This window comes from Neomonachus schauinslandi, chromosome 7 (genome assembly GCF_002201575.2).
Source record: "Neomonachus schauinslandi chromosome 7, ASM220157v2, whole genome shotgun sequence".
NCBI lineage: Eukaryota > Metazoa > Chordata > Mammalia > Carnivora > Phocidae > Neomonachus > Neomonachus schauinslandi.
Genome location: NC_058409.1, coordinates 43,135,033 through 43,155,929, shown reverse-complemented (window position 1 = coordinate 43,155,929; position 20,897 = coordinate 43,135,033). Strand labels below are relative to the sequence as shown.

The 20,897-nt window shown below is 34.9% G+C and overlaps 1 protein-coding gene across 1 annotated transcript in view; it reads left to right on the top strand.

Annotated features, from left to right (window-relative positions):
* The window catches only part of ERCC8 (ERCC excision repair 8, CSA ubiquitin ligase complex subunit), a 50,532-nt gene that overhangs the window by 18,399 nt on the left and 11,236 nt on the right, over window positions 1-20,897 (top strand). Inside the window, exons 5-10 of the mRNA XM_021701947.1 lie at window positions 10,551-10,632; window positions 11,658-11,726; window positions 13,111-13,177; window positions 14,838-14,938; window positions 16,438-16,562; window positions 20,151-20,348. Coding sequence (XP_021557622.1) covers window positions 10,551-10,632; window positions 11,658-11,726; window positions 13,111-13,177; window positions 14,838-14,938; window positions 16,438-16,562; window positions 20,151-20,348 — 642 coding nt within the window. The remainder of the gene's footprint in view (window positions 1-10,550; window positions 10,633-11,657; window positions 11,727-13,110; window positions 13,178-14,837; window positions 14,939-16,437; window positions 16,563-20,150; window positions 20,349-20,897) is intronic.

Sequence of the window (20,897 nt, the reverse complement as noted above, 5' to 3'; positions counted from 1 at the left end):
CCTGCTTCTCCCTCTCCCTCTGCCTGCTGCTCCGCCTGCTTGTGCTCTCTCTCTCTCTGTCAAATAGATAAATAAAATCTTTAGAAAAAAGATAATAAAAAATAATTTTTATGATATTTGGTTAAAATTTATATTTCTAGTGCTAATCCTTTCCCTGAGCTCTAGTCCCATATGTCTCTACCTGTCTACTGAACCTCTCTTATTTGAATATAGGATAATCTCCTCAAATATAATATGTTCCGAATTGAACATGATCACTCCTCACATCACTTAGTCCTCAAATCTTAGCAATTCTTTCTTTAAACTCTCCCATATTTTCTTCTCTTTCTCTCACCAACACTATACATCTAGACTACTCCTAAAAACTCGTAAGTGGTATTCCTGCAGTACTTTGTTCCCATATTTTCCATGGTAAGTTCTACCCCAGAATTAACCATATTATAAAGTGGTTTCATTGTGTCTCTACCCAAAACCTCTAGGGACTTCCATTGTCTAAATTCATCCTGGTGTTCTAAGTTCCCCCAACCCCAACCCCTACTCCCTCAACCTTAGCTTCTACCTCTTTTCCACCTAAATTATTTGCTGTCTCTAAATTGATCTCCTTTTCTCTTCTGATCACATCTTGATTGTATTATAGTCCCTTCCTCCAGTTCCTTTCCCTATGCAACTTTTTTCGTCCCTTAATTGTCCAAATTTTATACCCTTTAACCAACATCTCCACATTTTGTGTTTCCCCTCTCCCCCACCAATCCCTCATAACCACCACTTTATTCTGTTTCTATGAGTTTGACTTTTGTAGATTTCACATATAAGTGATATACAATAGTTATCATTCTCTGACTTACTTCACTTAGCATAATGCCCTTAAGGTCTATCTATGTTGTCGTAAATGGCAAGATACCCTTCTTTCTTGTGGCTGAATAATATTCCATAGTACAAAAATACCATATCTTCTTTGTCTCTTCATACACTCATGGACACTTAGGTTGTTTCCATGACTTGGCTATAATAAATATAAAATAAATATAATAATGATGCAGTGACTATGGAGGTGAAGATATCTCTTCAAGATAGTGACTTTGTTTCCCTTGGATATATATCCAGAGGTGGAGTTCCTGGATCATAAGGTAGTTCTGTTTTTAATTTTTTGAGAAACCTCCATACTGGTTTCCACAGTGGCTGTACCAATTCACATTTCCACCAACAGTGCACAAGGGTTCTCTTTTCTCCAAACCCTCACCAACACTTGTTATCTCGTCTTTTTGATAATCGCCATTCTAACAAGTGAGAGGTGACAGCTCACTGTGGTTCTGATTTGCATTTCCCTGATGATTAGTGATGTTGAGTACTTTCTCATGTACCTGTTGGCCATTTGTGTGTCTTCTTTGGAAAAATGCCTATTCACTTCCTCTGCCCATTTTTAAATTGGAGAGTTAATGGTTTTTTGGCTATTGAATTGTATTAGTTCTTTATATATTTTGGATATTAACCCCATATCAGACACATGATTTGCAAATTTTTTCTCCCATTCAGCACGTTGTCTTTTTATCTTGTTGATGGTTTCCTTTGCTGTGCAGAAGTTTTTAGTTTGATGTATAGTTCCACTTGTTTATTTTCCCTTTGTTGCCTTTGTTTTAGGTGTCAAATCCAAAAAATCATCACTCAGATCCTGGTAACAGGGAGCTTACTGCTTTTGTTTTCTTCTAGGAGTTTTATGGTTTCAGGTCTTACATTCAAGTCTTTAATAGTTTTTAAGGACTTATTTGGAGCCCAACTCACGACCCTGAAATCAAGAGTTGGACACTTGGGGTGCCTGGGTGGCTCAGTCAGTTGGGCATCTGCCTTCGGCTCAGGTCATGATCTCGGGGTCCTGGGATCAAGCCCTGCATCGGGCTCCCTGCTTAGTGGGGGGCCTACTTCTCCCTCTGCCTCTCCCCACTGTTCATGCTCTCTCTCTCTCTCTCAGATCAATCAATAAATAAATCTTTAAAAAAGAGTTGGACACTTAACCAACTTAGCCACCCAGGCACTCCTCAAGTCTTTAACCTATTTTGTAATTTATTTTTGTATGTGGTGTAAGAAAGTGATCCAGTTTCATTCTTTTGCCTATTGCTGTCTGATTTTCCTAATACTATTTCATGAAGAGACTATCCTTTCCCCATTTACACTCTTGGCTCCTCCTCTTATTGATCATATATGCATGAGTTTATTTCTGGGCTCTCTATCCTGTTCTGTTGATCAGTGTGTTTGTTTTTATTCCAATACTATATTGTTTTGATTACTATAATTTTGTAAAATAGTTTGAAATCAAGAGGTATGATACCTGTAGCTTTTTTCTTCTTTCTCAAGATTGCTTTAGCTATTTGGGATTGGTGTTCCATACAAATTTTAAGATTTTTTTTTTCTGTTTCTGTAAACATGCCATTGGAATTTTGATAGCACTTACACTGAATCTGCAGGTTGCTTTCGGTAGTATGGACATTTTAACAGTGTTAACACTTGCAATCCGTGAGCATGGAATATCCTTTCATTTATTTGTGTCTTCGGTTTCTTTCATCAATATCTGATAGTTTACAGTATACATATCTTTTACCTACTTAGTTAAATTTATTTCTAGGTATTCTATTCCTTTTGATGCAGCTGTAAGTGGGATTATTTTCTTAATCTCTCTTTCGATAATTCATTATTGGTGTATAGAAACACAACAGATTTTTATATAATGATTTTATATCTTTCAGCTTTATTGAATTTATTAGTTCAAAGAGGTGTTTGGTGGAGTCTTTGGGGTTTTCTATACATATTATCATGTTATCTGCAAATAGAGACAGTTCAAATTCTTCCTTCCCAGTTTTTATGCTTTTTTTCCTTGTTTCATTGCCCTGGTTAGGACTTCTTTTTCTTTTTTTCTTTTTTTTTTAAGTTTTATTTATTTATTTTAGAGAGCGAGAGAGAGAGAGCATGAGCAGGAGGGGCAGAGGGAGAGGAAGGGAGAGAATCCTCAAGCATACTCCGCACTGAGCATGGACCCCGACATGGGGCTCCATCCCGTGACCCTGAGATCGTGACCTGAGCCGAAACCTAGAGTGGGAAGCTTAATTGTGCCACCCAGGTGCCCCCGGCTAGGACTTCTAATGCCAAGTTGATAAAAGTGGTGAGGTACTGGCATCTTTGTCTTGTTCCTGATCTTAGAGGAAAAAACAATCTTAGAGGAGAAACTTTAAGTTTCTCATTGTTGAAGAAGAGATGAAATTAGCTTGTGGGCTTACTACCTATCTATCTGTGTATGTGTGCTGTGTGTGTGTGTATTCTTTATTATGTTGAGATACTTTGCCTTTATATTTAGTTTGTCAAAAAATGCATCATACTTTATAATAAAAGTCAATCTTCATTCCTGATTCTTCAAAAATTCTTAACATACTAGGAACAGCAGGGAAATTCCTTAATTTGGTAAGGTCTATCTATTTTTTAAAAACACACCTAAAGCAAATATTTTGTTTGTTGGTAAATTATTGAAAGCTTTCCCTTTGAGTTATCTCTATTATCCCCTCTGTTTAACATTATATGGGAAGTCCTAGGCAGTACAATAAGGCAAAAAAAAGAAATGAAAGGAATTTAAATAAAAAAAATTTAAATCATTCACAGATCACATGATTATGAGCATAGGAAATCCAAAAGAATCTCTAGCCAATTATTAAAATTAATATGAGTAAACTTAGCAAAGTTGCTGGATATAAGGTCAGTTGCATTTCTGAATTTTAGACACAACAAATTATGAATTTTGAAAGTAGTATCATTGACAATTGCATCAGAAATCATCATATTCCTAGTAAGAAAGTGAAAAGTATACAAGACCACTCAACACCACACAGAAAACTATAGAATATTAATGACACAAGATTTAAATAAATGGTGGGATATACTATATTCAGGAATTAGAAGGCTCAGTATCGTAAAGATACCAGTTTTACCCAGAGTGATCTATAGAATCAGTGCATTTCTAATCAATATATTCACAGGATTCTTTTATGGAAGTGGACTGACTAAGACTTACCATAAATTTAATTACACTAAATGGTGTGATATCAGTACAAGTGAAAAAAACAAAGAGTGGAACAGGATAATCAGGAAACACACCTATACATACACCATCATTTGATTTATGACACAAGTAACACTGCAGTGCACTGGGGAAGTAAGTGATGGCCTTTTCCACAGATTGTGCTGGATCAACTAGGTATCCATATAAAAAAAAAACACATAATCTTTACCATACCCCACAACAGACAGAAAAGAAATCTACCAATTTCAGGTAAATTACAGGTATAAAAATATAAAAGAAAACAATAAAACTTAGAGGAAAAAAAAAAACAGAAAATATCTTCGTGGTTCAAGATAGGTAAAAACACAAAAGGTTTAAACGAAAAAGAGAAAGATTGATAAATTGAACTACGTTAAGATTAGAAAGCTCTATTCATCAAAAAGCATTAAGACAGTAAAAAAGTAAGCCGTGAAGTAGGGTATATGTGACAGATGCATACATCTTTAAAAAGACATATATAACTTATAAAAAATGGAAAATTAAAAGACTGGAAGCCCATAGAGAACTAGGCAGCAGAACGTTTTTTTAAAGATTTTATTTATTTGAGAGTGAGAGAGAGAGACAGAGAAAGAGAGCAAGGGAGGGGAAGGAAGAAGGACAAGCAGACTCCACGCGGCGCATAGAGCCCAACATGGGGCTCTATCCCAGGACCCTGAGTTCAGGATCAGAAATCAAGAGTCAGGTGCTCAACCAACTGAGCCACCCAGGTGCCCCTAGGCAAAACATTTGCTTAGACACTTCATAAAAGAGGATATCTAAATAGCCAATAAATAAATACATTCAACTTTATTAACTGAGCATCTGGATATTTTAATTAAATCTACAACGAGGTACCTCTGTATATCCTCCAGAATAGCTCAAATTAAAGGGTCTGATAAAAATAACAAGTGTATCTGTTGCTGATGAGATTACAGTTGGTACACATATTTGGTATCAACTGAGGCCAAATATGTGGGTTTCTTGTTATCCAGAAGATACACTTTTGAGTATATAAATGCATACGTATGTGTGCCAAGGGACATTTACAAGAATGTTCATAGCAGCACTATTCATGATAACCAAAAACTGGAGAAAATCCAAATGTCCATTAACAGTCAAATGAAATCTGGTATATTTTACATTGGAATACTATGCAGCAATGGCAAGGGAACACTCACTACTATATCAACAAAATGTATAATTTTACATAATAATGAACAAAATAACCAGACACAAAAGAGTACTTCATATATAATTCCTATTCAAAAATTGGCAAAACTAATCTAAAGTGATAGAGGTCAGTATGGTGGTTATCTTTCTTGGTGAGGGTTGAAAGGGTGTAGGGAGCCTTTGGGGGTGTTAGTAAGATATTGTTTGTAACATTCTATGTTATAATGTAGGTGGTGGTTACTTTGTGAAAATTCACACTGAAAATTCACTGAGCTGTATACTTATGATCTATATACTTTTCTGTATGTTTATTACTTAACACTTCAGTTAAAAATGTGGTTTAAAAATTAATAAGCCATACATTTGCATTTTCTTTGATTAACATTGACTCCTTTTTAAAACTCTAAGAAAAGACATCTTGATTTCAAATTTTCTTTAGAACATAAATGTTTTTGGGTTTTTTTAAAGATTTTTTAAAATTTATTTATTTGACAGAGAGATAGCGCAAGTAGGCAGAGCGGCAGGCAGAGGGAAAGGGAGAAGCAGGCTCTCTGCTGAGCAGGGAGCCCGATGTGGGGCTCGATCCCAGGACCCTGCGATCATGACCTGAGCCAAAGGCAGCTGCTTAACCAACTGAGCCACCCAGGCGCCCCAGAACATAAATGCTTTTGCCAACTCAAAATAGTGTTTCATCGGGGTGCCTGGCTGGCTCAGTCGGTAGAGCATGTGACTTTTGATCTTGGGGTTGTAAATTTGAGCCCCACGTTGGGTGGAGAGATTACTTAAAAAAATAATATTTCATGAATTCATAGTTCTATCTGAAATAGACAAAGCATTTTATTGATAAGAACTTTGAAAGTATTCAATAAGAAATAATTTCTTGTGCGTCTGCTAGGTACAAAGAAAAATAAGGAAGGCATGATATTGTCCTTTTTCCACATCTATCCCTGCCACTAATTTTTCCTATTAATGTACATATTATATATCTATCATAGTTTTACTTCATCTGAGCTTTCCATAAATGTGTTTAAAGCTTGAGCACATGATATGGCTTAAAGGAATATCTTCTCTAGAGACTTCTCTGTTACACATTAGGGTAAAGAACAACTTTTTCTCATTCTGAGTTTTCTTAGAATTTTGCATAATGGAACAAAAATCAGAAAATACAGATGTCAGTATCCAGCCCATGTTCTTTAGAAATGAGTTAAGATTCTTGAATATATTCAACAGTATGTATTCAATTTCTGTTACATGTTAAAGCTGGGGATTCAATGGCAAGCAAAATAAACATTGTCCCTGCCCTATGGCAAGGAGTTTCAGTTTAGCAAGGAAAACAAATGATTAAACAAGAAATAATAGTGAAGTCCAAAAGGAACTATAACGATGGAAGTGTACAGTATTTTAGCAGGATCACCTAACCTATGGAGAATCAGGGAAGGCTTTCTAGAGTAAGTGGTCCTCTGGCTTTTGGCTGAGATGAAGGATGAAGAGTAGAAATTGGCCAAGTCCAAAGAAGGAGGATAAGAGTTCTAGTCAGAGGGAACAACATGAGAGAACTCTTTGGGGTAACAGTGAATGTGACATTTTAAAAACTGAAAGGTGCTCACAATGGCTAGAGTGCCAAAGGACAGTAGCCAGAGATAAAGCCAAAAAGGTAAGCAGTGTCTGTATCATGAGGGGCCTTATTAATTTTATTAAGTAGGTTGAATATTTTCCTAGGGGAAAAAGCAAGATTTTGAAGAGTCTAAGCGGTGGCCAAAAATGAAAACATCAAATTGCCATTTTAGGTGAAAGAGTCTGGATATGTTGCCAGTTGGTTGGAAGGTAGCAAGAGGAGAGTCAAAGAGACCAGGGAGGAGGTTGCAGTAATCCAAGCAGGAGTCAATAGATCATGGCTTGACTAGGGTAATGGCAACGGAATAGATAGATATGAGAGGATTACAGAGAATTGACAGGAGTTGCAAGTTGATTAGCTCTCAGGAATAGTGAAAAATCAAGAATTGCTGTAATCAAAAAGACAATAACAAGTGTTGAGTAGGATGTGGATAAACTGGAACAATCATAAATTACTGGTGGGAATGTAAAATGGTATAGTGGTTTTGGAAAACAGTCTGAAAAGGTTAAACATAGATTTAGCACATGACCCAGCAATTCCACTCCTGTGTGTGTACCCAAAGCAAAGTGAAAACATAACTTCACACAAAACTTGTACACAAATGTTCATAGTGGCATTATTCAAAATGACCAAAGAGTGAAAACAAATAAACATTCATCAGCTGATGAATGGGTAGCCATCAAATGGAGTATTATTCAGCAATAGAAAGAAGTACTGATAACAAGCTAGTGTGGATGAACCTTAAAAACATCATGCTAAGTGAAATGAAAAAAGAAAATGTGTTAAATGAAAGATTGCAAAAGACCACAGATTGTATAATTCCATCTCTGAAACATCAAGAAATAGGCTAATATATAGAGACAGAAAGTAGATTAGTGGTTTCCTAGGGAGAGGGTAGGAAGAAATGGGGAGTGCCTGCTGATGGGAATGGCGTTTCTTTTTGGGGTGATAAAAATGTTCTAAAATTGATTTTGGTGATTATTGCACAACTCTGTGAGTATACTAAAAACCATTAAAGTACATACTTTGGATGAGTGAATTGTATGGTATGTCAACTATAGCTCAATAAAGGTATTATTTAAAAAGACCAAGAATTATTCTTAAGTTCTCTATGTTGGGCAGTTGGGTAGAGTATAATTGTTATTTACTAAGACAGAGAAAGATTAGGAGGTATTAAGTTCAATTTTAGATTTGTTAAATTTGAAGGATTCACAGGAAATCCAAAAGAAGATAATCCAGGAAGTGAGCTATACATATCTGGTATTTAAGAATGTGGTCTACACAGAAAATACAGACTTGTGTCACCACCATATAGGTGGCAGTTGAAGAGAAGAGTGCATAGAACAAAACCTTTAGGAAGCCCAAGATTAATAGGACAGGAAAAGGAACAACAAAGCTTGCAAAAGACATAAAGGGGAGTAGCCAGAGAGAGTAAGAGGAAAATCAGGAGTATGTGATAGAATGGAACCAGTGAAAGAGATTGTTTTAAGGAAGATGGAGTAATCAGCTGTGTTGAATGTTACTGACAGGTTAGGTAAGATGGGGTCTATACTTGGTGACGGCAGGTATCAGTGATATGGGAAGAGTAGTGTGAATGGGAGTAGTGGAGATAAAAATAAGATTACGGTGACTTGAGAAATATGTGGGAGATAAATTAGAGCCAAAATTTGGATTCAAAGAGGAAGAAAGAAGATTAATTAGGGATATAGGATGAAAGGTTTTTGTTTTCTTGTCTTGAGGAAAGGGTTGCTGTTAAGATGAAAGAAACATGAACATTTTTTAATGCTGATGGGAATGAGCTAGTAGGGAGGGAGAGTATATACATATCCTGGAGATAGAGGAGGTAATGTGTAGCATGAGATTTTTAACAATGCTGAGGGTCATCTGAACACAGGTAGGGGTATTAACTTTAAATATGAGGAAGGATGATTTTTCCATGATAACAGGAACAAAGAAGGAGAAGGATAAATGGAAGCAAATGTGTTTGTAGGTTTGTTGATAAGATATTCAAGGAATTCTCATTGAATGACTTCCTGTTTTCTCTTTGTAATCAAAGATCAGATCACCTGTTATGACCGACTGGTGATGTTTATGGAGAGTGGGGAAGTTTGAAATAGCAGTGAATATTGCAGAGAATAGTAGTGAAATATAATAGGATATAATAGGACTGGCAGTGAGTACTGAAAGCCCAGTTGAGATGAAAGATCTTTTATAGTGATGCCAGTTTGCTTTACTGTAAGATTCTCTTCTCTTGGGTTAAAGTAGAGGTCAGCTTACTAAGCAGCCCATAGGCCAAGTCTGGTCCCCTGGCCTCTTTTTGCAAATAGTGTTATTTCTTGTCTATGGCTGTTTTGACACTACAGTGGCAGAAATAAGTAGTTGGAAATGACAGAAATGAGTAGTAGTCCTCAAAGGCTAAAATATTTACAGCCTTACCTTACAGAAAAAGTTTGCTGACCTCTGGTGTAGATCAGTGTGGATACAGGTGCAGAGAAGGCAGACATTTGGAGTCATATAGGGTTGAAGTCTTGACAGAGTGAAAGAATTAATGACAAAGGAGTTGAAGATATGGTGGATGAAGTATTGAACCTCGGTATCCACACCAAGGAAGGAAAAAAAGCAAAGACAGGAGGAACTGATAGGAGTTTCGGGTTTTATTTGGATGTCTTGGAAGTAGTTGGGAAAAACTAAGCTGAAAATGGTAGAAGATTGTGGTCATACATTACATATGTGAAATGTATGATTTTGAAGGAAGAGTGAGTGTAGGTGATGAGAGTGCTGGGATATGGTAGCTAAGGTTGAATGGGACCGAGAGGCAGAGCACTAGCTAGATCACCTGTGTAGATGATGAAGTTCCCCAGACTGGAGTGGAGAGGAAGATGGTGAGCCAGGTGGTTGTCTTTTCTTCATCTCTTGAATTTATTAGAGAAAAGTTGTTTCTCTCACAAAAGGGACAGAGTGCAATAAATAACATAGGATTTATTTTTTTTAAAGATTTTATTTATTCATGAGAGAGAGAGGCAGAGGCAGAGGGAGAAGCAGGCTCCTCATGGAGCAGAAAGCCCAATGCGGGACTGGATTCCAGGACCCTGCGATCAGGACCTGAGCTGAAAGCAGACACTTAACCTACTGAACCACCCAGGCACCTCAATAGTATAGGATTTAAAATTAACAGGTTTTTGAGGGTATCACATTCCTTTTTTTTTAAATTTTATTTTATTATGTTAATCACCATACATTACATCATTAGTTTTTGATGTAGTGTTCCATGATTCATTGTTTGCGTATAACACCCAGTGCTCCATTCAATACGTGCCCTCTTTAATACCCACCACCAGGCTAACCCATCCTCCCACCCCCCTCCCCTCTAGAACCCTCAGTTTGTTTCTCAGAGTCCATAGTCTCTCATGGTTACTCTCCCCCTCCGAGTTGCCCCCCTTCATTTTTCCCTTCCTGCTATCTTCTTCTTTTTCTTTTTTTTAACATATAATATATTATTTGTTTCAGAGGTACAAGTCTGTGATTCATCAGTCTTACACAATTCACATTCCTATGTGTTTGACTTCAAATAAATTGCTAACAGTCATTCAGAAATTGGTAACAGTGTAGGAATAAGTAAATAGAATGTTTACTGCTTTTGTGACTATAATTAGAACTTACAATTTTTAAATGTCTTTTGATTATCAGACGGCAGATGTATTTAATTTTGAAGAAACCGTTTATAGTCATCATATGTCTCCAGTTGCCACCAAGCACTGTTTGGTAGCAGGTTTGTACCTGTACTCTTTTGCTTTTCATCATATTGAAACTTGCTCCCTTTTAATACCTAGTTAGTTTTGATATAGACATTTCAACCCAGATGAATATCACAATTTAAAAAAAAAAAACCTCAAGTATATGCTATATTTACATTCAGTTTTATTGGTATTATGCAGGTTAGGCACTGTGCTAGTGGCTAGGATTCAAAGATTAAGAAAGCACATTTCTGTTCCCTAAGGAGTTAATTTTCAACCACCGAAGTTTCAAAAATTTTACATGAACAAAATTTGGCAACTTTTTCAATTCAACATAATAAAAAAATGGAAATTATTTTCTTTTCTCTAAGATTGTGTTATTCAAATTAAACATCCATTTTTATGAAAGCACCTACAACAAGAATTTTCATGTGTGAGGAAGAAAAAATGTTTTTCTGGTATCTGGTATCAGGTCCCTAGGATTCCATTATTTGTTTGGCACTGCATGAACATCTTCACCTGCAGATACCAGTCAGCTGCATCGTCTGCAGGAAAGAGCTAGACACTAGCTTGTCCTCGAGGTCCACTCAGTCTGTGTCCAGAGTCTCTGGAAGTATATGATTAATATGGACAGACTGAGGCATTAAGTAAAATTATTTGATATAATAAAATAGCATAGAATTGTAGCAATGCAGATTTCCTGGTTTTGATACTCTGATATAGTTACCTAACATAACAATGGTTGGGACAACATGGGTAAAGGGTACACAGGGTCTCTCTGTCCTATCTTTGCAACTTTCTCTGAATCTATAATTATTTCAAAATTAAACGTTAGAACATAATGCAGTAATAGAGCTCTCTTAGTACCTTGTGTAACTGCAATTACATTTGCTAATTATAAACATTAAAAATGATTTGAAGTATATTTTTAGCATACTTTTTTTATATTTCTGTGTAGATGCAGAGAAGATATCATGATTCATAAGGTAGTTTCTTGTTTCCTTTTGGTGATGATTTATAATAAAATTATCTTAAACTATTTTTGTTTTTGTTTTTACAGTTGGTACTAGAGGGCCCAAAGTACAACTTTGTGACTTAAAGTCTGGATCCTGTTCCCACATTTTACAGGGTATTTTTTTTTTTATTTGAAACAACAACTACTTTGAGTAAACCGTTCAATAAAAAGAAACATTACTAACAATGTATTCTTTGTAACTGACATGACTGATGTATTTTGTGCTAGCTGTTAAAAGTCAACAGGGAAATAAAGATCCTTCTGTGCATTATTCTTATAAAACTGAACTATTGAGGAGACATTTATATAAACAATAGCCATAGGGTAAACTCAAAAGATATGGAAAGTCTAGCTGAAAACCTTATCTTATTTCTACATTAAAAAAAAAAATTATTTATGAAACTTACATTGGTACATTTGTCTTATGAGCATTGTTTAGTATTGTTCTCGCTAAGTAAACATTCTTAATATTTAGGTGCTTTTTTTTCCTGAGTGCAAATATTTTAGAAAAAGCTATTAAAATAATATTTTGGTTAAGATATATTAATTTGAATATTTTTGCTACTTTGCTATCAGTATTAGACCATCGATTCTAAATAATGGAAAGATGGCTTATAATTCAGAAATTTACATTTTTATTCATCCCTGAGAAACACATAATATATCAAGAGAATTTGGTGAAATGGATAACATTTGTTTTACATTGTCATGAATCTCTAATAATATAAGTTAGGTAGATGAAAATATCTACTTTGAATAGTTCATTTAGGCAAAAGTGAATTAAAATGCTGAAGTCAATTATTCTATGAACGTATCACCTGTGCTTTCTAGAAAAAAATTTTTATCCAAATGCTTTCTACAATCATGAATTTTACAAAAATTTCTATTATAACTTTCTGAAAAGTTAGAAACCATTTTTATACTCTAGAATGTTTAATTTGTATGGTTTGTTGCAGTGGTTTTTTGTGGTAGATACAAGTAAACGAGCTTAAGCTGTATTACTTAACAGTGGATTCACTTTTTAATCTAACAGCTGTATTAAAAAAGAAAGACTCACTTGCTCTTTCCAATGTGAAACCAGGCCATTTATAATGGGATAACATGTAAGAAATGCCCCACAGACTTCACATTAATATTTAAACATAAGATTATTATATATGTGAAAAAGTGATGATCATATCAATTTATTTTTAATATTTAGTCTTCACTTTCTTCAAAATCAGACATATTACACTGTATCTTTTGATTTTTCAACTATTTTTTATTTTATTTTATTTATTTATTTGACAGAGACACAGCGAGAGAGGGAACACAAGCAGGGGGAGTGGGAGAGGGAGAAGCAGGCTTCCCCGCGGAGCAGGGAGCCCGATGCGGGGCTCGATCCCAGGACCCTGGGACCATGACCTGAGCCAAAGGCAGACACTCAACAACTGAGCCACCCAGGCGCCCCTGATTTTTCAACTATTTTACAAGACTTTTCATACAGTTATATTTGCAGGTCACAGACAAGAAATAATGGCAGTTTCCTGGTCACCACGTTGTGAATATGTCTTGGCAACTGCAAGGTAACATGCAAATTATTTGGTTTTGAAGTTAATAATTAATGATAAAAATTTTGAAAATACTTTTTTATAAGATGCATATTTAGTTATTAATTAGGCCCTTTAAATAATTGAGTTACTGTTTTTTAGTCCTATCACTACATATCTTGAAGGTGCTCACCTTTTAAAACAGAGAAAACAAGAGAATCTCTAGCAATGCAAATTTGCTAGTACTACCCATAAAAAAACTGTGTTGTCATTTTTTTCTACCCAAGTATAAGACTTACTTTTAAAACAGTAGCATTTCATTTTCTTTAATACAGATTATTTTGAATCTGATTCAACATTTATTCCTTGATTCAATTTAATAATATTTAATGATGACCGCCTACCTTGAGCCAAGCAGTTTAGTCCCCAGAGAAGCTTCTGTTAATAGTTTACAGAATGTGATACTGAGATCTATGCTTTCTGAAGTAGAACAAGTCTAGAATGTAGCTGTTAGAAGGCTGCCTAAAGAGGTGTGAAGGTGAAAAGCTAGGTGCTGGTTGTGGGTCCATGATAGGGCGAATTTATATTGTTCATGCCTAACTTGGTTTTCCTCAAACCATGGGGAAGCTAAGAGGCTTTCAGTTCTCAGAATACCGCAGGAATTTGAATCAGTATGAGAATGGACCTAGTAATCAATGCTAGTAATCAGGTAAGTCCAAATCTTATCTGTTTCAGAAAGTACTTAAATCCTCAGACTCATCCCATTGCAGACTTTTTCCCCAGCTGGAAAGAAAGAAAATCATTTTGAAAATGGGAAATGCTAGCTTTTTGCTTGCTATTCTAATTGGCTAGGTTTGATGGTGATCTGTGAAAAGAATCAAGACTATAGGAAGAGATAAGCCCTGTGTCTATGAAAAAAATAGATTTATAAGTTAGAAATAGGCTTATAAAGTGCATTGTATTGCTCTTTCTAATTAAAGGGGCCTGGATAAACCCAATTTGTTAGAATATTGTTGAGGTCTTTTTTGAGAACATGATAGCATTAGTTAAACTGATTTATATTTTCTCTAGGAGTAGTTGAAATTGAAATTGATATGTGGTCATGGTTTTTTGCCTTTATTCTTTTCACTTACTTGAGGTAAAATAAAAGTAAGTGCCAGATTTCTAAGAGACATTAAAGTTAGTTCTTGTATATCTGGTAAAGATTGATTTGAGTATAGGAAACCAAATATAAATGTATTGTCCTTATTACTCACCTTAATTTTTTCATATAAAAAGAAAACACCAAATTCATGCCAAATGAATTCTTAAAGTAAAATTAGTTAGCTGCTTGGTTGTCTAGAAAACATTTGAATAACAAACAATAGAAAGGATGTAGTAACAAACTTGCTAAGGGACAAGCTCCAAAACTATCTAGTTTTGGCAGAGGAACCATTAAAAACAAAATAAAAATCAGCAGAATTCTGTTCTTGTGATCTAAAAAAGTTACCCTTTTTTTGGCTATTTTTTTCACTGCTTTTTGCTACTACTGATTTTGAATATTTGATGAAAAGGCAAAAGTTCAACAACCCAAAAGTACAAATATATTTGCACTAATATACTGAGACTTCTGTGTGCCGTAATACTGTAAAGGTAGGTGAAGAGTACAGTCACTGTCCTAGCTATATATGTCAATGTAACATTTATTTCTTCTTAGTGCTGACAGTAGAGTAAAATTATGGGATGTGAGAAGAGCATCAGGATGTTTAATTACTCTTGATCAGCATAATGGAAAAAAGTCACAAGCTGTTGAATCAGGTAATGAAGAATACATTAATATAGAAATATGCCAATGATAGTATTTTTTATATTAAAAATTTTTAATTGAAACCAAGTAATTAATGTATATTGACAAGTTGCAAATTTTATGATTTAAAAAATGGCATTCACAATAAATTGATTTCTAAAAATACATAACTAAATTATGGTTGTCTTTCTTCAAGATACAAAGAAGTATGACATTTTATCTACCCCTAAATTTTCAAATGCAGAAACTTTTCTGAATTAATTTGTTACTTTTTTTCCTCCAGTGAAGTCAGCTAATACAAATTCATTGCCACGTTAGGAAGCTACAATAAATCGAAGGAATAGTAACATTTTGTGGCCATTGTATGAAAATAGAATTTGCAAATTGTGTTAAATGTGTCAGCTGCTATCCAGGTGATAAAGTACCTCAATTGCTTTTTTCCAATAGAATTCAATTCCTTTTTTTTTTAAAGATTTTATTTACTTATTTGAGAGAGAGAGTGCGCATGCATGCGTTTACAAGCAGGCGTTGGGCAGAGGGAGAAGGAGAGAGAGAATCCTAAGCAGACTCCTAGCTGAGGGCAGAGCCCGACGTGGGGCTCCATCCCAGGACCCTGAGATAATGACCTGAATGAAATCAAGAGTCAGACACTTAACTGACTGAGCCATCCAGGTGCCCCTAGAATTTAATTTCTGTATAGGATAAGATTCTGATTTAGAATTAATTGTGGACCAGAAAAATCTTAGGATGAACTATATACATTTTTGTGATTGTTTTAATAATCTTTTTTAATTAATCAGGCTCTTGAGAATTATGCTTTCTCAAATTTGGTCATTTTGAAAGTAATACAAATTTTTTTTTTTTTTTTTTTAGATTTTTTATTTATTTGACAGAGAGAGACATACCGAGAGAGGGAACACAAGCAGGGGGAGTGGGAGAGGGAGAAGCAGGCTTCCTGCAGAGCAGGGAGCCCGATGCGGGGCTCAATCCCAGGACCCTGGGATCATGACCTGAGCCGAAGGCAGACACTTAACGACTGAGCCACCCAGGCGCCCCAGTTTTGAATGAAACTAGAACACTTATTCTTTCCCTACTGAAGTTTTTTTTTTAATAGTAAATACTAGTATGACTGATTTTTAATGGTCCATAGAATAGTCCATGGAATGATTTTTAGATAAAAAATGGAAATAGTATATGAGAAATTTAGAAGGTGTTTAATTTAAAAATTTAGTGTTAGGCATGCATTTAATTGAGTTGGACAGCACAGCTTACTCTCTGAAGAAAAATTATATTTGGCAAGATTTCTTTCTCTTTAGTTTTCCTGTTTTTCTCCATTTTTATGGTTCTAATTTATATAGCTTATGATATTCAAATAATCCAAACATAATCAACTTGTATATTTTAAGTAATTCAGATAGTTGTCCTTTAATATGTTTAAATAACTATCATCAAGCATTAAGTGTGTGCTGAATACAAGAATAGATTAACTGAATTGTATTTTTCATTGCAGCAAACACTGCTCATAATGGGAAAGTTAATGGCTTATGTTTTACAAGTGATGGGCTTCATCTCCTTACTGTTGGTACGGATAATCGAATGAGGCTCTGGAATAGTTCCAATGGAGAAAACACACTAGTAAGAGATTTTAAATATCTCCAACTTTTTTTTTTTTTTTTTTAAAGTAATCTACACCCAGTGTAAGGCTTGAACTCACAACCCTGCAATCAAGAATTGCATGCTCTACTGATTGAGCCAGCTAGGTGCCCCTCTAACCTTTTGAATATATATTTAAAAAATGGGTCTGTGAAATACACTTGGTGTCCTTCTGTAGATTTAACTCTTTTCTTGTCTCTGTATTCCAGTTTTTTTTTTATATTTTTCTATTAGTGAACTAATAACTCTCAACACAGGACAGCCCACCCTACCATGCCCCCACCACATTCTCCTCACTTGTGGAGAATTATTGCTCTACTGTGCATAATGTGAGCGTGCCATATTTCTCAGGTGTATTGGAGAAGAATAAAAGATTGAGAACAACTGATATAAATTAAAGTTATAGTCAAATTTTATACTATATACGACTTGTAAACAAAATCTAAGATGAATGTTATAGTACCAGAACATATGGTACTTTAATACTGGAGTAAATGTGTTTTAGATGTGCTAGATTCTTATGTAGTATTTAATTTCTAACACTTTTTAAAAATTTATGTTATGCTCCTTACCAGGTGTACCTGTGGTTTAATAACTTTCAGAATAAGCTAATAAGTTTGTATTTTGGTGGTAATAGTAATAGCTAATACTTATTAAGTGCTTATGTGTCAGATACAGTGTTAATAAAAATTAACATGTAACATGTACTGAAGCATATAGGGTCTTATTTAATCATCAAATCAATACTGTGAAGGTAGTTACTGTTATAATACCCATTTTACACATGAGGAAATGAGACATAATGGTGATTATACCAAACACCTTATAGCATTTATTTAATGCTTTAAGGTAGGTATTGATTATTAATATTAATTATTTATTAATTTAAGTACTCTCTTCCCCCAGCACGGGGCTCAAACTCAACAACCCCTAGATCAAGAGTCACATGCCCTTCTGACTGAGACAGCCAGGTGCCCCATTTCATCTTCCTTTCTTTAACCTCCTTTCTAAGTAATTCTCTTTTAGATACTCTAAAGATCATTTCTTTTATTAAATTCTAATTTTACTATAAGGTCAAAATTGTTCATACTAGATAAGAGTATCTAATCTCTCAGGTACTTTATGAAGTGCTTCTCCATCATATCTCTCAGGTACTTTATGAAGTGCTTCTCCATCATATCTCAGACTAGAAACTCAGGCATTGCAAATTTTACTTTAGAATCTTCCATTCATTATATTTGTATCATGTTTCTAATCAGGTCACACCTTTCTTTTCTCATTTTATTCATTTATTTAATAAGTATTTATTGAGCATATCCTGTTTTCCAGACACTATTATACAGCAGCAGACAAAACATAGAAAAGTCCTATCCTCATGGAACTTATATTCTAGGGAGAGGAAGAAAGACATCCATCCATCAGTCAATAAATAGATGGATGGATAAAATATATTTTAGATGTAGCAAGTGCTCTGAAGAAAAGCAAAGCAAGGAAAGTAGCATAGAAAATATTGGAAAGTTGGAGTTGCAGTTTTACATAGGGCAGTCAGGGTATGTTTCACTCAGAAGACAATATTTGGCCTGAAGGAAATGAAGTGAGCCATCAGATATCTGGGAAGGCAAGCATTCCAGGCAGAGGAAGGAAGAAAGTAGAAAGACCCTGAGTCAGGAGCATACTTGGAATACCCAGGGAACATCTAAGAGGCTCTTGTGTTGAAATAGAGGAAGCAAGGGGGAGAGTACTAGGAGATGAGGAACAGAAGGAACCAGACACCAGAGGATATAGGCTTGTAGGCCTTTGTAAGGGCTTAGGCTTTTTCTCTGGGTGAAATGGAAAGCCACTAAAGGCCTTTGAGTGGTGATGTGATGGGGTCACTTTGGAAAGGTCGGTTGGCATGTGCATCAAAGGTGAATGTGATAAGTATAAAGGGTATTGACTATATATATAAATTGTTAGTGTGATTCTATTACATTTTTCTCTCCTTCTTGAAGGTGATACTCATGCCTTAAGGGTTTTTGCTAGTAGTAAGTCTACTTCTTGAATAGTGTGTTTGGAATGGATAATACCTTTTAAAATTGACTTGATCTAAGTAGTCATTCATGCATAGCATTTGGAGTCTTTGGTGATCTTCCTGCTGATAATTCTCAAATGTTTAGCTACTGGTTTTACACCTGCCCTAAACTGCTTAATCTAAATTATCAGCAGGATAATTTCAGCACTATCAATTTCTTTTGCCCAAAGCTTCTCAGACTTTGATGAGCCTTTAGATCACCTAGTTATCTTATTAAAATGAAGATTCTTGTTCAGTAGGATTGGGATAAAACCTGGAATTTTCCTTTCAAACTGCAGAGGAGATGCTGATGTTGGGCTTGCACCTTTGGCGTACAGGTGCAGAATTTTTATTTTTGTCCTAAATATGTAATTATAGAAAGTTGCAGTTGTATACACACTACTTGTGTTCTGTGCTTTTTTATACTTAGTTTTTATCCTTATTTCCTGCATAATTTTCATAATTATTATTTTTAATTACTATATAAGATGTAGAGTTATTATAAAATTATTAGAGATTTACATATATTTTTAGTTATTTTGCCATTCTAGATAATGCTGCATTGAATTCCTCTGGGCATATAGCTTTTTGCTGTTTAATTATTTCCGTAAGCTAAATTCCCAGGAGTAATTACCAGGTCAAGGAGTAAGAATAACTTTCTTGTGTAATGGGTACAAAGTTTCAGTTCTGCAGGATGAAAAGAGTTCTGGAGATTGAGGATGATGAAGGTTGCACAACAATGTGAATGTAATGTCACTAACTGTACACTTAAATACAGTTAAGATGGCAAATTTTATGCTGTGTCTATTTTGCCACAATTAAAAATGTTTTATTTTATTTTAAGATTTTATTTATTTATTTGACAGAGAAAGACACAGCGAGAGAGGGAACACAAGCAGCAGGGGTGGGAGAGGGAGAGGCAGACTCCCCACTGAGCAGGGAGCCCGATGCGGGGCTCGATCCCAGGACCCTGGGATCATGACCTGAGCCGAAGACAGGCGCTTAACAACTGAGCCACCCAGGCGCCCTACAATTAAAAATGTTTTAAAATAAAAAGAGAATTATTCCCTCCCCCCCAAAAAAAGAACGTCTTTGTATTTTGTTGCATAATAAATCATTTGGCCTTTTAGAAGCAATGACAAGTTACAGTGCCACCAAACACGTTACCTCACTTGTAACGGTATTCACTGTCTCAAGGTTTCTTGAAATTTTTTGCTAAATGGTCTAAAATGATTATTTAAGGTTGCCTTAATTTGCATTTTATTTCTAGCCTGGTTAAATGTAAACATTTGCTTTTGTGGATTTTTTTTTACTATTTGTATTTTCCTCTTATGTGAAATATATATTTATGTCGTTGGCCCTTGTTTCTTTCTGTTAGGACCTTGATCATTTTCTTTAGGTTTATTACAGCCCTTTCCATAGTATGTTATAATATTTTAAGTAAATATTTCTTCTAGTCTTTGTTGTCTTTTTAATTCAGATTTAAGAAATGAGTAATGTTATTATTTTACATCCTGCAGGTCAACTATGGAAAAGTTTGTAATGACAGCAGAAAAGGATTGAAATTCACAGTCTCCTATGGCTGCAGTACAGAGTTTGTTTTTGTACCATATGGTAGCACCATTGCTCTTTATACAATTTACTCAGGAGAACAGATAACTATGCTTAAGGGACATTATAAAAGTGTTGACTGCTGTGTATTCCGGTCTAATTTCCAGGTAAGAATGATCCTTAAGGGAATTTAAAATGTTCAGGTAGCTAGCTTGCCAGACTAGTTGTATACAAAAGAATAAATTGTGATTTCATTCTGAGGAATTATACTTGTAATCCACATTTAAGCTAGGGTTTCTTTAATAGAGGATTATACAGGATACAGTTTTAGATAGTATAGGATATTTGTAGGAATCAATATAATACTGTGCAACTTGACTGAGATAAATTCTTTCTTCTGCATTTGGGCTCCACTTATTTACCAGATGAAATCTCTAGTAAGTTAAAATGTCTTGCAATCAATCTTTTGGGAAAAGATGGAATACTGTGTCTAATCTCAAAATACAGTTTTTGTATCTTCATTTATCTATGTGTGAGTCTGTCTCAGATTTTATTTCTTCTTTATTTCTTGTCAGTGGCTAATCATTTACTTTTGAGTTGATGCAGCTTACACGATTTCTTAAATATGGCTTTTGTTTTTTAACATCCTGACCTTTCTCTTTCATCTTACCAACAGAGCAGATTATATTTTTCAGAGAATATTGGCACAAATTACC